Genomic DNA, 21,017 nt, shown 5'->3' on the forward strand with positions numbered 1-21,017 from the left:
AATCTTAAAAATATATCAATCCAAGCACGTGACTTTAGATAAGGACAGAATGTGGCCACAGGTTGGGATTGCTCTGATCCATGTCTTTGCATTTTCATAAAGGCAATAATAAATGACTAAGCCTGAACTGCTTCATGGCAGCAGCAACACAAGGAAATCCAAGATCCCTGACAAATGTGAGCAACAGGAATTTTCACAGCCCATCTAGTGCTCCATCATTGGGGAAACTCAGACATTCTCCCTGTGTCTCTTTGGGATTTCTTCTCTTTCATAGTAGCTAGTTTTCCTCTCTCTTACGTTGACCAGAAGGGGAAACCAAAATGCACAACTTAGAGAAAGAAGTGAAGGGGTAATGTGTTTAATAATGATCCCAAAGCCGATTAAGATGTGGAACTAGACTCTGACAGGGAGGTTGCAAGAGTTACGTTTGCAACAAATCAGTTCTGTCCTCTTTTCAAAACCCAGGAAGTTGATGTCCTCACAGTTAGTCATACATGATAGCTTTGAATACTGATACATACTTTTTCCTAAAGAAAAGAAAAAGGGAAATACAATTAATGACTTCATTTACTCTTCCTGTACTCCTAGGAATAATCTACCTTCAGGTGCTCACTAACCATTCTCCGGGTCCAAATGAGCAACCAAACTAGAATCTGTTACTGACCAAATGCCTGAATTATATGCCCTGACTGATAAGGGATACTAGCATCTTCTTTGCTCAATGATGTCTTAAATCCATCCTTGCCTTTCCCTCCACATGACCAACCTATTCAACCCCTTCATTCTAAGGGCAATCACTGCTGCTTCAAAGGAAAGGTGTCTATTTCTGTCTCTCCACATGCCATGTTACCTTTGGGGGTAAGTAAGTAAATGTTCTCAATAGCACAAGACTGCCGATGCTTCAAGCTGCAGAGCTCCATATCTTCATAGCATGCCCCAGAGTGGTATCTTTTACATTTAAAGCACATTATTTCCATCTCTGTCAGACACAGAAAAAGATACTTAGAGGGTGTGATCAGGAGAAAGGTCTCTGAGCCTTGAGATTTCTCTACGGGAAAGTAATTTCTTGGGGCCACAGACAAATCTGATAATCTTGTAAAAGCACCTATAAATCAAATGTTACACATAGCTTCTGGAGACCAGGGTTTTTGTAAAACTTATCCATGGACCTTATGTAATGAACCTTATATCTAGACTAATGATTTTGTCCAGCAACGGGTGAAAGAAAATTTAAAAGAATATTTTAACCTGCTTACTCCAAGAAATGAACTATTTGATTCTGGTAGGAGGAACCAGCCTTAGTAACCTGTGACAACAGCAGATTTCAACTCTGAGAATGGAGGTGGGATTCACTCCAAAAATGCCATGAATGATTTGTTGACAATGATTTTAGCCCCCCTATGGTCATACCTTTTAGACGTTGTTGAAGATTACCTATGAATAAAAATAAATATCTTCTTTGGAACAATCCCGCAGACATTTTCCATAGCCCCAAAAACTACTTCCCTTCCTTAAAAATCCATCCACTTATTATGCCCATCATTAGCTGCCTCTTTATTTCCAGGACTTACCATAATATGCACAGAACAAAGAGACTACACCCAGCAGAAGCAAAACAAACATCCTGCGACTTTTGTCACGTGTAGCTTCTGGTGGAAGCAGCTGACTCTTCTCCCATCATGTGTTCTTAAGCTATTCATCTAAATCATATCATAAAATTTCAGGGACATCGTGTTCTTCAATGTTCTCAGAGCCAAGTCAACATATCCAACTCCCTCACAGCAGTCTAAAGACAGTCTCTAATCAGATTTTGTACAAATCCTCTATTGAGAAACAAATCATGATCTTCCTGATTGTCCAATTCTTTGCAATTCTCTGATGTCCTCAAAGAGAAGTCTATAATAAATCTTATCCATTTTGTCTCCTAGTGTTCTTCATCTGGGATTATTAGTCTCCTTCTCCACTACTGTTCCACAACCCAATATATCAAGTCTTGCTTGAATCATGCAATAGCCCTGGTTTTAACTTATCTGCTTCTGCTCCTGTTTTGTTTTGTTTTGTTTTAACAATACTTTACCAAGGAGACAATCTTTTGTAAGTCACAGACAATGTGTAACTACTCAAAACCCTCCAATGATTTCTCATCACATTAAAAAAAAAATCTAAAGCTCTTATTGCCACTTACAGCACATCTAGACCAGGGTGAGGAGGGAGATGATACACAATGGAAAAGAGAAGAGATGCAAGGGTAAGTTTTTAAAGCAGGGACAACAGGGAATCTCTTCTTGTGAAAGAGGGAAGCTTGTCCTCTTTGAGATATAAAGACCCTCTTGCCATGAAAGAGAGGAACAAGATGATGCCTGTTCCTGTCCTAGGTTTTATTCATTTGGAGGATCATATTTTCTGCCAACTTGACCCACCTAAGAGCCATTTCTCTGTTGTTTGCTACCTAACCATAATCCAACCCAGCAGGTCCTCAGGTGGCTCATAGTATGCCCTGAGAGAAGAGCACAGGATGTAACCAAGTACAGCAGCTTCTTGAATTCATTATCTTAGAGATTTGTCTCTAGCCTTGCCATTTGTGGACCTTGTTAATGCTGTTTCACCCCTTCAGCTTTGTTTCCTGGACGCCTAGCACTGGCCTGCCCAGTTCTTTCCTGGCAGTCAATGTCCATCCCTAACAACCTTCAACAAAGTCTTCCTCCAGCTGAGCAATGGCCATTCCTCAATTTCTTTTTTTTCTTTCATGTCACAGAAATCTTTTTTTTTAAATTTATTTATTATTTTTAATTCATTAATTACATTGTATTATGTAACATAGTTTCATAGGTACTTGGATTCTCCCCCACCCCTCCCCAAACCCTCCCACCATGGTGGATTCCTCCACCTTGTTGCATAACCACAGCTCAAGTTCAGTTGAGATTTCCCCATTGCAAGCGTATACCAAACATAGAGTCCAGCATCTTATTGTCCAGTCAAGTTCAACGGCTTCTTAGGTATACCCTCTCTGGTCTGTAGACAGAGCCAGCAGAGTATCATCCCGATCAATTAAAAGCTCCAACATACCATCAGCAAAAATTTATATCATTATGGAATTAATGGTTCATCTACTCCATGGAACACTACTCAGCTATTAAAAAAAACAAAATGCAGTTCTTTGTGGCCAAATGGGCCAAACTGGAAACCGTAATGCTAAGGGAAATGAGCCAATCCCAAAAGGTTAAATACCACATGTTTGCCTTAATTGAAGATGACACGATGTTATGTATAACATGTTATGTTAGGTTTGTTATATGTTGTGTAAGAACTCGCATTCCTCAATTTCTACCATCTCCTCCCTTTCTCTTAAGGGCTATGTTCAAATGTCACTCCTCAAAAAGAGCATTTATTGATCTATCTTGAAAAATGACTCCCATCATGTTTCAGCCTTATCCTGTTTCATATGTTTATCGTGATGCTCACAATCTGGCCTTCCACATTCTTTTTTCCACATTAACTCTTCCAGCATCTTAGGCTTAGAACATACAACATACCAAAAAAAAAAAAAAAACTTGTGGAGCAAATCAATAATGCATCTATGTAAATTTAACCTTTTCTATGCCAACATGATTCAAATTTTATGGAATATTTGTGTCCAGAAGTCGATCCATTTCCTCTTTATTTTCCAATTTATTGGCATGTAGTTGTTCGCAGTAATTCCTCATCATTCTTTTATTTCTGTAGTATCTGCTGTAACATCCCCCGTTTCATCTCTAATTTTATTAATTTGAATCAGCTTCCTTTCTTTTTGGTAGCTGAGCCTTTAGTGTCTCAATTTTTATTTTTTTTTAATTATTTCATCATTTCACCGAAATTTTGTTGCATTTCTATGTCCATTTTTTAATTTTTCCTCTATTTTGAATTACTTATTTTCTCCTACTGATTTTGGATTGTTGTTGTTGTTCTAGATCCTTGAGGTGTATTGTCAGATAAGTTACTCGATATCTCTCTGATTTCTTGATACAAATGCTAATTGCTATAAACTTCCCTCTTAAACCTGTTTTTATTGTGTTTCATTATTTTTGGTATATTGTACTGTCATCTTCATTAATTTCCAGGAATGTTTTGACTTCTCTTTTAATTTATCTATGAGCCACAGATGCTAATTTTTATAAACTTCCTTCTTAACCCTGCTTTTGTTGTGTTCCATAAGTTTTGATATATTGTGCTGTTATCTTCATTAATTTCCAGAAATGTTTTGACTTCCTTTTTAATTTTTTCTGTGCACCACTATTCATTCAGAAATGTATTGTTCAATCTCCACATATTTCCATATAGTTTCTCTATATATTTTTTCTATAGTTTCTTAAATTGTTAATTTCCAGCTTCATTCCCTGGTGGTCTGAAAAGATACATGGTATGATTTTTTTTTTTTTTTTTTTGAATTTGCTGAGGTTCACTTTGTGGCCTAGAATATAATGAATCCTAGAACAGTTTCCATGCACTGATGAAAAGAATGTGTATTCCACAACTGTAGGATAAAATGCTTTGTAAATATGAATTATATTCATTTGAACCACAGTATAAATTAGCACTGTTGTTTCTGTGTTGATTTTCTCTCTAGTCAATATTCTCATTGATGAAAATGGGGTACTTAATTCCCCCATTATTATTGTATTGGAGTCTGTATCTCCCTTTAGAACCACTAACAGTCAGTGGCTTTACCCATTACACCTCAGAGCCAGCCCTTTAGTCTGTGTTTTAATTATAATATAAATCTAAGTTCCAGCAAGTTCTAGTGTCTGGATGCATTTTTTTTCATGTGCTCAATGAGTATTTTTGGAAAGCATACAAATTAATATCATTATTTAGAGAATAAAAATGTATTTTACTAGTGACTTACACCTACACTCTCTCATTAAGCTCCATTTTAATCTTTGGCAATTTAATAACCAAAAGCTAAATGACTCATTGTTTGTTCATTTGCATTTCCAAAATTACAAATAATACTGGATGCTATTTCATAACCACTGGCAGTTCAGGATTGGGTGGTTTTAAAAGTCCTTGAAAATGCATTCTACATAAAAGCTCTGCAAGGATGTCAAAATCTTTACACCTAAATAAGTCTATCTTCTAATCTCTTTTTCCTATGAGCTTTATGAAGTACATTTGCAATTTTGTGTAAATTATGTGTTGATGAATTTTTCTCATTTTTAATCGAACAATAAATTTTCTGATTCATATAGAAAATGATTTTGTATAATTAGAAGATGAATGACCAATGAAATATAAGCTTTTCTGTATTAGTTTGCTCAACCTGAAAAGTGAAACAGTGAAGAACATAGCAAGAAGAGGTGAAGCACAGCCCACTATGGGAACTTAGACAAATGAAATGCAATCTGTGAGAAAGTTATCCCATATTTGCACCAGTTCAATAAGCAATAGCTAAGCTATGGAATCAACCCAGATATCCATCAGCAAATGACTGGCTAAAGAAAAGGTCGTATACAACAGAGGACAGAACAAATCAATCAACTACCTCAGCCATATGTTGGCAGTGAACAACTGGGCAAATGGAGACTCTAAGGTGAACTAAGTCAATCCGTGGATTCTGCAGCGACTTCATCATGCTTGGAATGGCGAGACTGGCAGCAACTCATAACTGTTGAACTATCAAAACCACTTAAGCAAGACCCTCAGATCATGCCCCACATCGGGAACCTGGGATGGGTGGGAGGCTGAGTGGGGCTTCTCCTTTTATCTCCTCCTTTATCCCAGATACAGAAAAAAAAAGTGGAAATAATAGTCTTACCCACTTTCCTGTAGCCCTTGAACCTTTGTGCCCTAACTATGTAAACATTGTCAAAAATAAAGAAAAAAAAGAAAAGGTGGTATACATACACTGTAGAAAACTATTAAGTCAAGACAAGAATTAAATCTTGTCTTTTATAACTAATGTATCCTATTGGAAATCATTATGCTTAGTGAAGTAAATCAGTCTCCAAAAGACTGATATTATTTTTCACTAATCCATGGTAACTAATTCACAAAGTACACAAAAAGTAATCTATGGTTATAATAAAGGTACCAAATGATTCGATTATTATATAGAGATTTTGTTTATACACTTGACAAACAGCATATTTGTTTGGACTTTTTGTATTTTTGTATATTTGTCTGCTTGTATTTTTTTCTTTGTCCTTTGCCATTAATGGTACTTACTACCTGTCATTTGTAGAAACGATTGCCTAACAAAGTATTAAACATGCAAAAATAAATAAATAAATGTGAATTTTTTAAAATTGAAAAGTGGCTTAAGATACTAATAACAGGGCCCAGCGGCGTGGCCTAGCAGCTAAAGTCCTCGCCCTGAATGTGCCTGGATCCCATATGGGTGCCGGTTCTATTCCCGGCAGCTCCACTTCCCATCCAGCTCCCTGCTTGTGGCATGGGAAAGCAGTTGAGGACGGCCCAAAGCCTTGTGACCCTGCACCCGTGTGGGAGACCTGGAAGAGGTTCCTGGTTCCTGGCATAGGATCGGCGCAGCACCGGCCGTTGCAGCTCACTTGGGGAGTGAATCATCGGATTCACTCTCTGTATATCTGACTTTGTAATAAAAATAAATAAGTCTTTTAAAAAAAAGATACTAATAACAAAAAAATGCTATCCTAGAAACCCCAAGAACAAAGTCACCTGATCTCTAACTCAGCTGGAATCCATTCTCCGAAAGCAAGGACAAGTAAAAACACAGACAAAAAGGATTGTTCAAGTGTGATATCACCAATATCTCTGTCATTCACTCTGGAGCCAAGAGACACAAAGAACGTGAGGGCACAATGTTCTGCTTTCTCCTCTGAGCAGGGTACATGTTAACTATTCTGAGTGCTGAGACTTCTTGGCAGGGGATGTATTCATTCAATGCTGTGCCTAGTGAGTCATGAGCATCTGCATAGTGGTGTTGGATGCCAAGCAGAACTCCAGGTGCTTCAGGAAAATAGCAATTATCCTCATAATTTATGTCATGGATCCACAGAAAGATGGAGTTGTAATTGACTAAGAGAATGATGAGGACCTAAAATCTCAGCTACATAACTCATCGCTGAAGATGCAATGAGTCACATAGTGATCACTCACAGGTCTCCAAGGCTCTCAGGAAAAGGCTCTTTCCGTTACATTTCCATCATGGATCTTACGATGGCATCCATTGGCTGTTCCCCATTCCAGGGTACAGAGGTGGTTGGCAGACGGGGTATGGCTTCTCCATTTATCTCCCTCATCCCCCAGATACAGAAAGGAAAAAAGTGGAAATAATGTGGAAATAACGGTCTCACTCACCTTCCTCTATCCTTTGACCCTTTGCTCCCTAAACAAATATGTAAAAATAATCTAAAATAAAATTTTGAAAAAGAAGTTAACAAATGGAAATTGATCATTTGCTTTGGAAATACCAATTCGAATTTATGAATTATTTATCCTCTAGAAGAAAAGAAAAAGCTTAGTGATTAGAAATTTTAGGCATTTCCAAGTCTCTGAAAGATAATAAATAATCACTGAATTTTTTAGGTGGTGCCAAATATCAATGCCTCTGTGTCATGTATTTATATTATAAGGTATATTCTATATGTTGTTTGATTTTTTGAATCTTTAACATACTGTTAAGTAACTCTAAACCTTGATATTTGCTTGTGTAAATAGTTGTTTCAAAGCTGCTTTCTTAATGAGTTAAGTAAAAAGAGAAAAAAAGATGCTGAGCTTTCTAGAGTATTTACCTAATCTGCATCAGTGTAAATAAATAAGATTTTACTATAACATAACAAAAGTTAAAAATATTTCCTATGGGAGAGGAGGCGGAGGGTGCCAAGTGAGCCAATGGATCTGTAATAAAGAACCCAGACCACCAGGAGAGAGGGAGGAGAGGGGTTGAACTCTGAGCTGGAACCCAAGAACCATGTCTACGCGGGAGACCTTTAACCCAGAAACTTATGAATTGGACAAGAGCTTCTAGCTAACTAGATTCACAGAACTGAATGGCACAGGCTTCAAAGTGCCCCAAGATGTCCTATAGAAGTTGCTGCAATCTTTACAAGAAAACCACTTCCAAGAAGATGAACAGTTTCTAGGAGGTGTCATGCCAAGACTTGGCTTTGGAATGGATACTTGTGTCATTCCTTTGAGACATGGTGGGCTCTCCTTGGTTCAGACCACGGATTACATTTATCTTATTGTTGATGACCCTTACACTATGGGCAGAATAGCATGTGCCAATGTCCTCAGTGATCTCTATGCCTTGGGGGTCACGGAATGTGACAATATGCTGATGCTCCTTGGGGTCAGTAATAAAATGACCGACAGGGAAAGGGATAAAGTGATCCCCCTAATTAAACAGGGCTTTGAAGATGCAGCAGAGGAAACAGGAACATCGGTAACCGGTGGCCAAATGGTGTTAAACCCCTTGATGGTTTTGGGAGGAGTCGCTACAACTGTCTGCCAGCCCAATGAATTTATCATGCCAGATAATGCAGTGCCAGGAGATGTGTTGGTGTTAACGAAACCCCTGGGGACGCAAGCTGGTGTCGCAGTGCATCAGTGACTGGACATTCCTGAAAAATGGAATAAAATTAAATTAGTGGTCACCCAAGAAAATGTGGAGATGGCTTACCAAGAAGCGATGATGAATATGCCCAGGCTCAACAGAACAGCTGCAGGACTCATGCACACATTCAACGCCCATGCTGCCACCGACATCATCGGCTTCGGGATTTGGGGACTCGCACAGAACCTAGTCATGCAGCAGAGGAACGAGGTGTCATTTGTGATTCACAACCTCCCTGTGCTGGCGAAGATGGCTGTTGTGAGCAAGGCCCGTGGAAGCATGTTTGGCCTCATGCATGGGATCTGTCCGGAGACAACAGGAGGCCTTCTAATCTGTTTACCACCTGAACAAGCAGTTCGTTTCTGTGCAGAGATAAAGTCCCCCAAATGTGGTGAAGCTCACCAAGCATGGATTATTGGGATTGCAGAGAAGGGCAACCGTACCACCAGGATCATACACAAACCCCAGATCATTGAAGTGGCACCACAAGTGGCCACTCCGAATGTGAACCCCATGCCCGGTGTCACCTCTTAATCTAGGCAGAGGTAGCTGTTTGGTTTTAAATAGATCTATTTCCTTTATCATCACTTCAATTAAAGACTATAAGCAACAACAAAAATCTCATTGTGTCTACACATCTGGTGACTGTAGGTCGATTCATGAGTGGATATAATTAATAAAACCCACGGCCTTTTTTTTCCTGTTACATTACCTGAAGATGCACCTAGTCTTGAGGCAGCTTCTGAGTTGAGAATTATATACTCCAATACTCTTGATTCATTTTGAATCTTTAGACACTTATCTCTTGCCGCATAGGCTTTTTTTATAGGTGCTTTCAGGTAGCACAGACACTACCAGTAAGTAGTGTCCGAGAGCAGTTTGTGTCTTCATTTTTGTGTATTTATCATAGAAGTCTCATCATTTTTTAAGTGTCTTGAGTGGCATTCTGGAGAGAAGGAATTGGTAAGAGTGACATGATGGCTTCCAGGCTATAGGAGGGTTGCATGACTGCTTTGAGTCTGATCACCCAAGAGCATCTCTTTGGCCCAGGACGTTCTTCAGCAGTGCATTTAGTTCAGCAAGTCAAGTGCTTCACTCTGCATGGAAACCACTTGGAAGACGAAAAAGAAATTTCATTTTATTTTTTTTTTTGTAGCCTTCCTGGTATTTACAGTTGTATCATTATTTTCTTTATCTGTAGCTGAAGAAGGATACTTATTACAATGTAATTAGATGTTCTATAGTGTAACGAGGAGGAATTGCCTTCCAAAAGGGGGTTCCTGTGTAATACTCATTTGTGATTCAATACGTAATTATGCAAATAATTTTTAAATATAATCAACAATAAAGACTGTTGTGGAGGGTAGCGTAATACATTTTATATTTTGTATAGTGATCAAAAGCCTTTTGTTAAAATCAGCAACTTATTTAGCTAATTCTTAGCATTATTTTGCCCCTTGCACCAGTCCTTTTGCTGTGCATGCATTTTGTGATCTGTGTTAAAAACTGGCATTGCTAACATTGCAGCTCAAATGAAAACTTGTTCTTCAAATAAATATTTAATTTTAAATTGCTCTTGTATAATCAGATACTCCTTTTGATATTATTTTAGAAGCCTTGGGAGGATTTTGCCTTAAATGCAATTGATCAGGAGAAAACTCGATTTTAGTTTTATAAAAATTAGAAATCTTTCATGGAACCTATTTTCTCGAATTGAATTTTGTAGTTCTAGAACAAACAGGCTATCTAAACAGGTGTTACTGTATTACTAAAAATCAGAGGCTTCCTTACATTGTCACCTGGTACCCAGGAGGGAACTCCTGTGGCGTGGAGCACAGGGATGCTGAGCCCTCCAGAGTCATTCCCCATCAGCAAAGATCCCATGCCCCCGCCCAGGCCCTGAATGCTTCCTGCTCACAGCACAAGAGCCGCTGCACCCATGGACCCGTCTGCTTCTTGCCAAAGGATCCAGCAAGGGGGAGAGGACGCTCCCTGGAAGAGATGTCAGGTGGCTGCGTCCTGCTGCGCGAACTGAGGTGGCTCACCCACATGAACACCGGAAATGTGCCTGCGCTGCGTGAGAGGCTGCTGCAAAACTCGAGTTGCTTGGACGTTTTTATAGGGATGTATACAAATGTTGGTCCTCGAGAGCCACAAACCAGTGGCATGCAAAGATTTTCCTATGCATATTCAATATCTTCTATGTCTTAGACCAAGTATGGGAAGCAGAACTTAAAATCATAATATACCAGCTAATTTATGCACATATAATAGTAAAGAATAACTACAGAAAAAATAAACCAGATTACTACAAAAAAAAATTAAAACATCCATCTTGGAAGTCCAAGTCATAAAGCCGAGGGGTTGAGTGGCCAAGTTTAGATGTTTCAAGCACCATCAGTCATTCCAAACCTTCCCTCAAGGAAGAAATTGTCAAAGCCATTTCTCACCAAAACCCTTTGGCTTAAAAATGCTCAGTAGAACCTGGCAGACAAAAAGGCTCCCCCAGGTGTGGCCCACTCTCTGGTCTCTCTTATCCCTCCCTCTCTTGTCTCTCTGGTCTCTCCCTCTCTCTTTCCTCTCTCTCCTCTCTCCCCTTCTTTCCTGATCTTCACCACCTCTACCCTGTTCCTGCCCCGTTGGAATAAACCTCCTAAGATACCTCAAAACAAAAAATGCTCAGTAGAATTGAAGGGAGACAGAGTATTTCTATCAGGTTGACGAATACACTGAACCTTCCATAAGAAGTAAGACTTTAATATCTACATTGCATATATTTGGTTTATTTGACACTAATATAAGTTTTGCTTTTACATGAATTTCTTTGGTTATTATAAAGCAAAAAATAAAAACTGCAGTTTCTTCCATAATGATTTTTTTCCTTAGCCACTCCATTACTGAATTAATTAAAATTAAAATTAAAATTAAATTGTATATTTGTAAGAATTAAACAGGATCTTGATGTTTTAGAAGCACAAGAATGAATTCCTACTGACTAATAAAATTGGAAAAGATGAATGATCCAAAAACAGGTGATGTGGATATTTATCCTGGGAAAGCAGTCAAGGATGGCCCAAAGCCTTGGGACCCTGCACCCACATGGGAGACCCGGAACAAGCTTCTGGCTCCTGGCTTTGGATCAGCTCAGCTCTAGCCACTGAAGCCACTTGGGGAGTGAATCAGTGGACACAAGATCTTTCTCTGTCTCTCCTCTCTATAAATCTAACTTTTCAATAAAAATAAAGTACTTTCTTGAAAAACAAAGAAATGTGGTTAGTGAGCATCATATCCCTTCAAGTTTTATTCTGGGTTATCTTTGTGTCTTTGAAATAAGAACAATTCAAAGAATCCCCATTATGTCCAAAAATGATGGGAATTTTTTGAATTCTCACTATTCCAGTCACAGCCAAATATTTTAGGCTCACTTAGAGCCTTCCTTCCACAGAGGACGAAAGCTGTTTCTAGTGGGAAAGGCCGTTTAAACACCAGAATAGAAGTGCTAATTGTGCTTATTGCTATTAAAGTGTCACTATTCTAGATCTTTTCCATGACCAAAACCTCAGAACGCTTCTATACACACACACAGAGAGAATTTATTGTGGAGTTTCCTTTTAACCTTTCTTTATTGATATGCTCTTTCCATGACAGTGAGAAATTTGGCTGCAGATATCTTTGGTGTATTTGTTTATTTGATCAACCCCTTCTGTACAATAACCAGATTTCCAGTGCCACAACCTTACCTCACTTGGGTTCCATAATTCCATAATTCCTATTCCACAATGCTAGCATTAATGTCCCCTTGTACATGTTCCATCTTCACAATCTGCAGGCTCAGAGAGCTTTCCCAAGTCGCTACTCATGCTGTTTGAGTGCCAATACACCTCGCCAGGCTGACACTGCTCTCCCTGACATCAGCTGACCTCTTCACACTATTTTAAATTCTGACAATTGACACTGAACCATATGACACACTTTTCAATCCACTCAGGCTCTGGCAGCCCATACTCACCCACTTCCACTGTTACCACACTCTACCCAGACATCTTCCTCAGTATCGTTAGGTTCAAACAACCTGAACGAAAGTTTATGTCTGCAAGGCTCACTCCACCAGAACTTTGAATACTCTGCTCTGAGTCTATCCAGTAACCTCACTCAAGAACTGCCTTTCTCAGAGAATTTTAGATTGAATTCTTAGGGAGGCAGGAAAAGGAAGATAACTGATATTTTCTCATTTTGTCAATGCTGATTTTCATAGTTCCTAGCATTTCCCTAGTTTAATTCACATTTAAAACATTTTAAATGTCAGATTGGCTTTTACTCTGTATTGGAGCAATGTTTTTCTGGTTCTTTTTTTTTTTAATTTTCTATAAGCAAGCATGGTATTTAGCTAAGTTTTCCTGCAAAATTTGTATATGGGCTTCATTTGCAGACTATTCATTTTACTTCATGCTTAAATCAAATGTGTTTTATAATATTTAATATTTATGTTTGTGGAATGAAGTTGGTCAGTGAAGCTTTCCTAGTGTCACCTTTTGGGGCTTGAAAGGGAGATGGTAAAAAAATACATATATATCCCTATATAGTTGCTTTTATCCCTGTTTACAAGATGTGCTGCGTCTTGTCCCCTCTCATCAATTTCTAAATTTCTTTCAGTATCCTGGCTATCATTTCTAACAGTTTCTTTGTTCCTTGGGTTGGAGCATGCTCTGGTTTGAATATTGTCTCCTAACTCATGCAGAAGTTTAAACCCCAAAGCCATGATACTGATTAGACTAGGCGGATGAAGACTTAGTCCAGTTAGGATGGTTAAAAGTAAGGTTTTTGTGGCCCACATGAAAAACACCAACAACACTTGCTGGCGAGGTTGCGGGGAAAAAGGAACCCTACTCCACTGCTGGTGGGGCTGCAGATTGGTACAGCCTCTATGGAAATCAGTATGGAGAATATTCAAACAACTCAAAATCAACATACCGTATGACCTAGCTATAGCACTCCTAGGAATATATCCAAAAAACTTGTTTTACGAGAAACCAACATGCACTCCTATGTTCATAGCAGCACAATCAGTAATTGCAAAAACATGGAAACAACCAAAATGCCCATCAGCAGAGGATTGGATAAGAAAGCTATGGTTCATCTACTCCATGGAATACTACTCAGCTATTAAAAAAAACAAAATGCAGTTCTTTGTGGCCAAATGGGCCAAACTGGAAACCATAATGCTAAGGGAAATGAACAAATCCCAAAAGGTTAGATACCACATGTTTGCCTTAATTTAAGATGATATGATGTTAAGCATAACATGTTATGTTATGGATATTATGTCATATGTAGTATATAAACTAAAATTGAACTGTGAATGGGGGGTCACAGAAAGTGGTTAAGAAATCACATTTATTTTTAACATGTTGACTGCTCAATACCATGTCAATTAATTCCATAACGATGTTAAGTGCTGCAGATGGTATATTAGTGCTTTTATTTGACCGGGATGATACTCTGCTGACTCTGGCCTCAGACCAGAGAGGGTCTGCCCAATAAGTAGTTGGACTTGACTGGACTATAAGATGTTGGACTCTATGCTTGGCATATACTTGCAAAGAGGGAATTTCAACTGAACTTGAACTATGGTTATGCAGCAAGGTGGAGGAACCCACCATGGGGGGAGGGTGGGGGGAGAATCCCAGATTCTATGTAATTACAACACAATGTAATTTAAAAAAAACAATGTAATTAATGAATAAATTTAATTTTAAAAAAAAGTAAGGTCTTTGGGAAGTGTTTCACGTCAATTAGGCAGAGAGTGTGGAAGCCCTGACTACATCCCCAGGGCTTCATAACGAAGCAGACAGCCGTGCTTCTTGCATGTGGGTCAGGGCAGGACTCGGCCAGCCAGAATACCATCACCAGAGGCAGGACCCGTGGGGCGCACCAGTTTTCTGGTATGAACCTTCAAAACTGCAAACCAAAATAAATCTATGTCTATTATAAAATTAGACTGACCGAGATATTTCTTTTTCTTTCTTTTTCTAAGATGATTTATTTATTTGTTTGAAAGTTGGAGTAACACAAAGAGGATAAACCTAAGAAGCTGTTGAACTTGACTGGACAATAAGATGCTGGACTCTATGTTTGGTATACGCTTGCAATGGGGGAATCTCAACTGAACTTGAGCTGTGGTTATGCAACAAGGTGGAGGAATCCACCATGGTGGGAGGGTTTGGGGAGGGGTGGGAGAACCCAAGTATCTATGTAACTGTGTCACATAATACAATGTAATTAATGAAGTTAAATAATAAATAATTAACCCCCCCCCAAAAAAAGTTAGAGTAACAGAGAGAAGGAAAGACAAGAAAGGGAGAGAAGTTCTATGATGAAAAGCTGACAAATACAGAGCTCTATTTTTGTGAAAAGTTTTAGTTGCATATTTTTAAATTTCTGAGAACTCTGAGACCTTAGTCATCCTAATGACTATGATTTTTTTCTTTGTCAGTTTTCTTTGGCTGTCTTGGTTGTTCTGGATTCCTACAAAGATGCATGGAAGTGCGTAAACTGCACAACTGCCTCTAACTCAACCAGAAATTCTCTGTTAAAGAAATGCTTTTATTAATTTGAACACACAGTGACGAGAGAGAGAGAGAGAGAGATCTTCTATCCAATAATAAACTTTCCAAAGGGCCATAACAAAACCAGCAGCCTGGAACTTAATCAGGATCTCCTACATAGTTGGCAGAGGTCCAAGCACTTGGGCCATCTTCCATTGCTTTCCCAGGCATATCAGCAGGAAGATAAATCAACAGTAGAGCAGCCAGGATGTTTTGGGATGTTGCTGTCACAGGCAGCAGCAAACTCACTGTGCCACAATGTAGTCCCTCAATCCATGAAGTCTCAAGAAGGCATCTTCAGCCTTTGACCTAAAGACCCGTTGAAGTTGCCACTCAGTGTCCTTCCTAGGGATGTTTCCACTGAGTCAGTATCAGGGGACAGCTTACCCCGGCCCAAAAAATTTGCCTTAAAATCACAACTGAACTTATATCTACATGGTTGAAAAGTCTACAAATAATTTTTGTTCCTTTGGTTTTTCTTTGTCATAAAAAGCAACATCACAGCACCTTACACCAGGCTGTGTGTTTTATAGTCTGATTACACAATTTTGAAATTTGAGCTATGATTTTATGAATCCAGTATACAGAAACAAAATCAAATGTGGTGAATCCTAAATAATAAAATGCTGCCTGATGAAATCTCCAACCAACCTCAAGATGTTCCAATCCAACAACAACTTTGTGAAAAATTCAAAATCAAAACAAAAGCTCTGAGATGTGGTTTCCACATAGAGTATCAATAAATGGAACACACTTCTACTGAATTTCTATGACTTTACATGTATTCATGCGAATGAAAGTTAGTTCTTGCCAATGTTAGCAGGTTTATAGTTTCATACAGTGAGTTTATTTTCCCTTGATATTCATTAATTTTGTTTTTGTCGGTGCATAAATAAACAGAGGAATCTTTGGCCGAGAAGAGACTTCTGCATCTGAATCTAGAACAAGGGCAATTCCTCAGGATTTGCTTTCTTCACTGTTCCCTTGACTTCTCATGTGCTCTGTGCTGTTTCTTTTCATTGTTAGTAACAGTTATTTACTCATATTGAACAAAAAAATTAGAAGAGGGCAGGATAATTGCAACATAGAGCAATACAGGAATCAAAATCTCATGGAAATCCAAGATGAGAAGCATGAGAGGGCCAGGGCCTGCAAGGGAAGCAACTCTGAAGGTTTTGCCAATCTTCAGTCAAACGCAGTCGTTGGTTGTGTCGGTCAATTGGCTTCTGACTGTGACTCTGCTACCACTTCCTTCGTTCTTCACTACATTGTATCTCTTCTCTAAACATGGTTTCTCTTTAGCATAGTTTTTATAGACAATTTAATTGTTTTAACTGTTCTAGGCTCCACACACCAAAGTAATTTTCCAAAAATCATTTCCTCTTTAGAGCCTTCACCAGTACATCCTACCCATATAAACTAACTAGCCCTGCATGAAAGCATTTCTCATAGCTTCTATTTTTTCTGATAGATATTAAAGCATAGTAATCAGCCTAACACTGAATACTTTATAGAAAATCCCATCATACATATATTGCAGCCTTTTTAAGAATAATTTGTGAATTTATTTTATCTGTATGATATTACAAAATCAATATTAAATCATAATCTTGCATTTCAAGAGACCTTAAATCTTAGATGTTGTTATATTCGTGTGTGTAGACAAATATAATAGTGTCTATAGTTTCTAATAAAAGGAAGGGTTGACATAGCAAAATGTAGATCTAAAGTGAATGAATGATAAACCATAATTAACTTTTGTCACTTCGTGGATTGTTACATTTGTTTAAAAAAAATTACAAGTAAAGATCTGAAGCTGTTATCACTCAACATTTTTTGTTGCAAATTTTATCAGTAGATGAAAAAAATCATCTTTTACCAATGGGAACATCAAATGCATAGTAATACTGGAATATTTCTGAGGATTGTGTAGCTATCACATCAAAAGGTAGAGTAATTAGCTAATGTCCAGACAAGTGCTGTCCTGATATATTTAGCTTTGGCCATGACAGTAAAGAAGGATGACTGGAAACACAATGGCCCAGAATGGTGTCATAAGTAGTAGCAGCGGTCAGCAATTTTCCAACAATGTTCACAAGCTGTATTACTCTCATGTCAAGTACTTGGATCCTTGCTTCCTTTCACATAAATTAGAGAATACATCCTAATTTCACCCTGACTTTCCCAAACTCCTCCTAGAACCCCTGCCAGATAACTCTTCCGTTTATCTCCCAAATATTTCTCCTCATACCTGGTGGTTTCTTGACCTCGCATTTCTATGCAGTCTAAGTTCCCTTCATGTTCCCCTAGAAACTGTATCAGAAAATAACTTTACTCCCACCGCAATAGACTTTAGAATTTTGATTTTTAGCCCAGGTTAGGCTTTAGAAATTAAGGGTAGGTTTGTCAAAAAGCACCACATAGGAAAGACTAGAGAATCCAGCTGAGAGGCACAACTGGGTTTCTGGGACCTATGACTTACCTTTCCCTATTGGGTGCACACACACTAGAAAGACTGAGTTTCTGTAGACAGATCTACTGGAATAGAGATGGGAATAGAGTCTAGGCCTTAGACTACAAAATCTAAGATGGTAATTTCGCATTTGGGTAAGGAAAGAGCAAGACTACAATGAGATACAATCTGAAAATCTTAAGTTTCTGCTTCTTGTTCATAGTCTTGTTCCACTGGCTTGATTAGTTTGGAAATGTCATGATTATCTCTGCCATCATTACACCTGTTTCCATTGCTGCAGCAACTGGTTTCTCTCAACAGGTCATGGAACACCTGGAACATTCCTGCTTCACAAGGCTTGCAAGTCAGTGTTGTATAACGAAATAGGTACAGACCTAAGGAAACAAAAAGCAAACGTGACCATTTTGTCTCATCTTCATAGCTTCCTAGGAAAGACCTGTCAGAATTTCATCAGAAATGAGCCTCAAAGCCATGTCTACGTCTCATCTATGTGTCTCTAGCCACAACCAGACAAAGACATCCACCTCCCATGTAGTCCCATGCCCAAGTCTGTGTCTGGGGATCCCGCTTCCTCCACTTCTTCCATTATCCCATGCCTCCTCTCAAGTATCGTGGGCACCAGTGGTGGTACTTTGTGTCTCTCTGTAATCCTGCTTACCTGTGTAACGGTCATTATAATAATAGTGATTTGTGGCACAACTCTTGTTTGTCAAATACAAATTAAACTTCCAGCAGGATTTCATGCCCCCAAGACAACGGGCTCCATTAAAATGATCACAATGATTGCAAAACCGAACCCCTGAAGAAAGAGGAAAAGCTTTACAGACAGCTCTAGGGAAAGTATTCTTCTTGCAGAAGGCTATCCCACCCATAAATATACGTTCTGCAGTGGCATAGACCTCCCAAAAGGGAAGTGGGAACTACTCTGAAACTCTATCAGGGTTGCCTTGACTGATGATAGCTGTGACCAACAACTCCCAACAATGAATCAAGGGCCCCCCCCCCCGTCAAGTATAGCTGTAGAAAGAAGACCCTAGAGGAATGAGTGAGGAGGGCGGAGTGTAATCAGGGAACAAAGAGAATGTTTTAAAAACCAAAGCATAATCTCTCTCATAGTGGCATTATTTATCCAGAATTATGAGTCAACTACAGCATACATTCAAATGTCAGGACTCTGGCTCCTGTAAAAAGAAGAAAAAAAATATCTCTATCAATAATTTTACACAGCCCTAAAAGCCATGTGAAGAAATTGCTTTCTTCCCCCACCCCCATACATTCTCTCATCATCCATTCCTGCTTCCCTCTCCTCACCCATGAAGAGAATTACGGATATGCCCAGAAGAAACAATTGGAACATGTTGGAGCTCATTCTTGAGAAGGTCCCCAGCAGTAGGTTCCAGCTATATTTATTCCCATCACCTGCCCTCAGGCATCCCCCTGAAGTCAGAGTCATAAATTTCAGATCAAAGCACCTAATCCTCTCCAAAACATTCTCAGAAGCAGGTACATCCTGTCTGCGAATTTCTCCATCTATTAGAACTCAGTCCACTCAGACACTTCATTTCATTTTATTAATCACAATGATTAATCCATGATAGTGTGCTACCTTCCTCTTCTTCACTTGGGTCATGTTCCTAGTTGTGAAGTCTTTACAAATGTGTCCAGATGTACATCCACATGACATCCTTTCAAGCATAGTAGATCTGGGGTCACCAAGAACCTGCGAGTGAATATTTGGTTCATTTCAGGTCCCACCACCACCCTGGATACTCACTTTGGTGTGCTCTCCAGCAGACAACATCCTGAACAGCATGTGGCCTAAAGCCAGAGCACCCAGCTGTACTGCTACATCTGAATGCTTAGTCCCTCTCTAATAAGTGATTAGGACAGCCAAGAGAAAAGGGAGTAAGGTGATCCTCTTAGCTTCTGTTGTGCTTTATCACTGAATTTAAAAAAGTTTTATTTATTCTTACTGGAAAGGCAGATCAGATTTATGCAGAGAAGAATATAGAGTGGGAGAAAGCTTTTCCATCCACCAGCTCACTCCCCACATGGCTGCAAGAGAGAGAAGCAGAGATATCTTACATCTGACAACTCACTCCAGATGGCCACAATAGTGCCAGGAGCCTGGAATTACACTTGGATCTCCCATGTGTTTGACAGGAGTACAAGTAACTAGTCTATTTTTTGCTCTCTTCCTGGGCATGTTAGCAGATGACTGAATCAGAAGCACAGAAGCTGAGACTCAAACCAGGGTTCCAGTACAGCCTGTTAACTTGCTGTGCCACAATGCCAACCCTAGTCAATGATTTTTTTTTTCAAAGAAAACACACTTTGAATTACACAAGACAGAGACACTTCACTCTTGTAGAGAGGAAAGAATAGATACGTTTACATTGACCACGGGAAAGAGTATAGCCAGTAGAGGTTAGCAATGACTACAAAAGAGCTCCACATCGGTTCCCTGCTTTTCCCCTAACTGTGCCCAAAGATGCCATCCCTTTTTCTACTATCGGTAGCCAGCTGCTCCATAGGTCAACTCCTTGTCTTTATCTCTACACCACAACAAAATTTCCTGACCATACTTTCCTGCTCAATTTTTCTCCATATACGTAACACAATTTGTGATACTGCAGCTTTTTTGGCTTATGTGCACTCTCTTCCCTCACAATCTGAATGCCTTGTGAATATTTGATAGGAAAATGTACAGCATGATTAGATACTAATAAACTGTGAAGAACAGGGGAATTGTGCAAAAGTCTTTAATCTAATGGTCCTTGAGTTCCAACCTCATAGGGTGAGACGCCTGCCTTCAACCTTGCATCAGGTCAGGACAATGGTATCTTGCCCTGTACTGGGGAATGATGAATCTGTTTATCCAAGTGTATTCATCTTCCGAGATTAGCACTTAGCACATCCTAGTATAATCCCTTGCATAATCCTGACTATAAAGATACTCTCCACTGCCCTGGGGTAAAAGTGCAATGATGCTATCCTCTGGTTTGAACTTTGTAACTTCAAGCAGTTTGTTCAATCTCTCTGAGCCTCTGTTATGGAACAGGTAAACACAAAGACCATCACAGATTTAACTGAAGTCCAGTTGCAACTTCCCTATCTGCCTGAACACTTGGCTGTTCATCTCTTACAAGATCAACTCAAATCAGTTCCTGACCAAGTTCTATTTTCCCACCTCTTCATTGCCCTTGAAGCTTTCCAGACTTAGAAATGCTGGGTATTTTTGCAACCAAAGTAAGACTAATTTGAAATGTCTTCACATTGTGAAGGCAGAGGGACTGTGTTGCTCAAGGCACAAAAGTGTGAAAGAAGAAGAATTTAGAGATGAAATCCAGAGACAGATTCCAAATCC

General features: G+C 39.1%; 3 protein-coding genes across 3 annotated transcripts; 1 reads left to right on the forward strand and 2 right to left on the reverse strand.

The window, feature by feature from the left end:
* Nucleotides 1-342: 342 nt before the first annotated feature.
* On the reverse strand, nucleotides 343-1,716 carry PATE2 (prostate and testis expressed 2). Its single transcript, XM_058664073.1, has 4 exons — nucleotides 1,572-1,716; nucleotides 1,411-1,434; nucleotides 851-979; nucleotides 343-527 (listed from the first exon to the last, which is right to left on the reverse strand). The coding sequence occupies exons 1-4, from the start codon at nucleotides 1,621-1,623 to the stop codon at nucleotides 394-396; spliced, it is 339 nt and encodes a 112-aa protein (XP_058520056.1). The 5' UTR covers nucleotides 1,624-1,716; the 3' UTR covers nucleotides 343-393.
* Nucleotides 1,717-7,948: 6,232 nt separating this feature from the next.
* Nucleotides 7,949-9,106, forward strand: LOC101533072 (selenide, water dikinase 1-like). Its single transcript, XM_036494535.2, is given in 1 exon segment — nucleotides 7,949-9,106. A coding segment is annotated over 1 exon segment (999 nt). The 5' UTR covers nucleotides 7,949-8,107.
* A 7,985-nt stretch (nucleotides 9,107-17,091) lies between these two features.
* LOC131480239 (prostate and testis expressed protein 13-like) lies at nucleotides 17,092-19,043 on the reverse strand. The gene is made up of 4 exons (XM_058664072.1): nucleotides 18,962-19,043; nucleotides 18,808-18,831; nucleotides 18,309-18,449; nucleotides 17,092-18,024 (listed from the first exon to the last, which is right to left on the reverse strand). The coding sequence occupies exons 1-4, from the start codon at nucleotides 19,017-19,019 to the stop codon at nucleotides 17,828-17,830; spliced, it is 420 nt and encodes a 139-aa protein (XP_058520055.1). The 5' UTR covers nucleotides 19,020-19,043; the 3' UTR covers nucleotides 17,092-17,827.
* Nucleotides 19,044-21,017: the final 1,974 nt, after the last annotated feature.

This window comes from Ochotona princeps, chromosome 4 (genome assembly GCF_030435755.1).
Source record: "Ochotona princeps isolate mOchPri1 chromosome 4, mOchPri1.hap1, whole genome shotgun sequence".
NCBI classification, from domain to species: Eukaryota; Metazoa; Chordata; class Mammalia; order Lagomorpha; family Ochotonidae; genus Ochotona; species Ochotona princeps.

Coding starts and splice junctions, on each gene's coding strand:
- LOC131480239 (XM_058664072.1), bottom strand. CDS start 19,019: ATGAGCTCCAACATGTTCCAATTGTTTCTTCTGGGCATATCCGTAATT. Junction 18,832..18,961: donor ATCCGTAATTCTCTTCATGG/GTGAGGAGAGGG, acceptor TTCTTTTTACAG/GAGCCAGAGTCCTGACATTT. Junction 18,025..18,308: donor TTATAATGACCGTTACACAG/GTAAGCAGGATT, acceptor TTGTTTCCTTAG/GTCTGTACCTATTTCGTTAT.
- PATE2 (XM_058664073.1), bottom strand. CDS start 1,623: ATGTTTGTTTTGCTTCTGCTGGGTGTAGTCTCTTTGTTCTGTGCATAT. Junction 1,435..1,571: donor TTTGTTCTGTGCATATTATG/GTAAGTCCTGGA, acceptor TTTTATTCATAG/GTAATCTTCAACAACGTCTA. Junction 980..1,410: donor TCTTCAACAACGTCTAAAAG/GTATGACCATAG, acceptor TGTGTCTGACAG/AGATGGAAATAATGTGCTTT.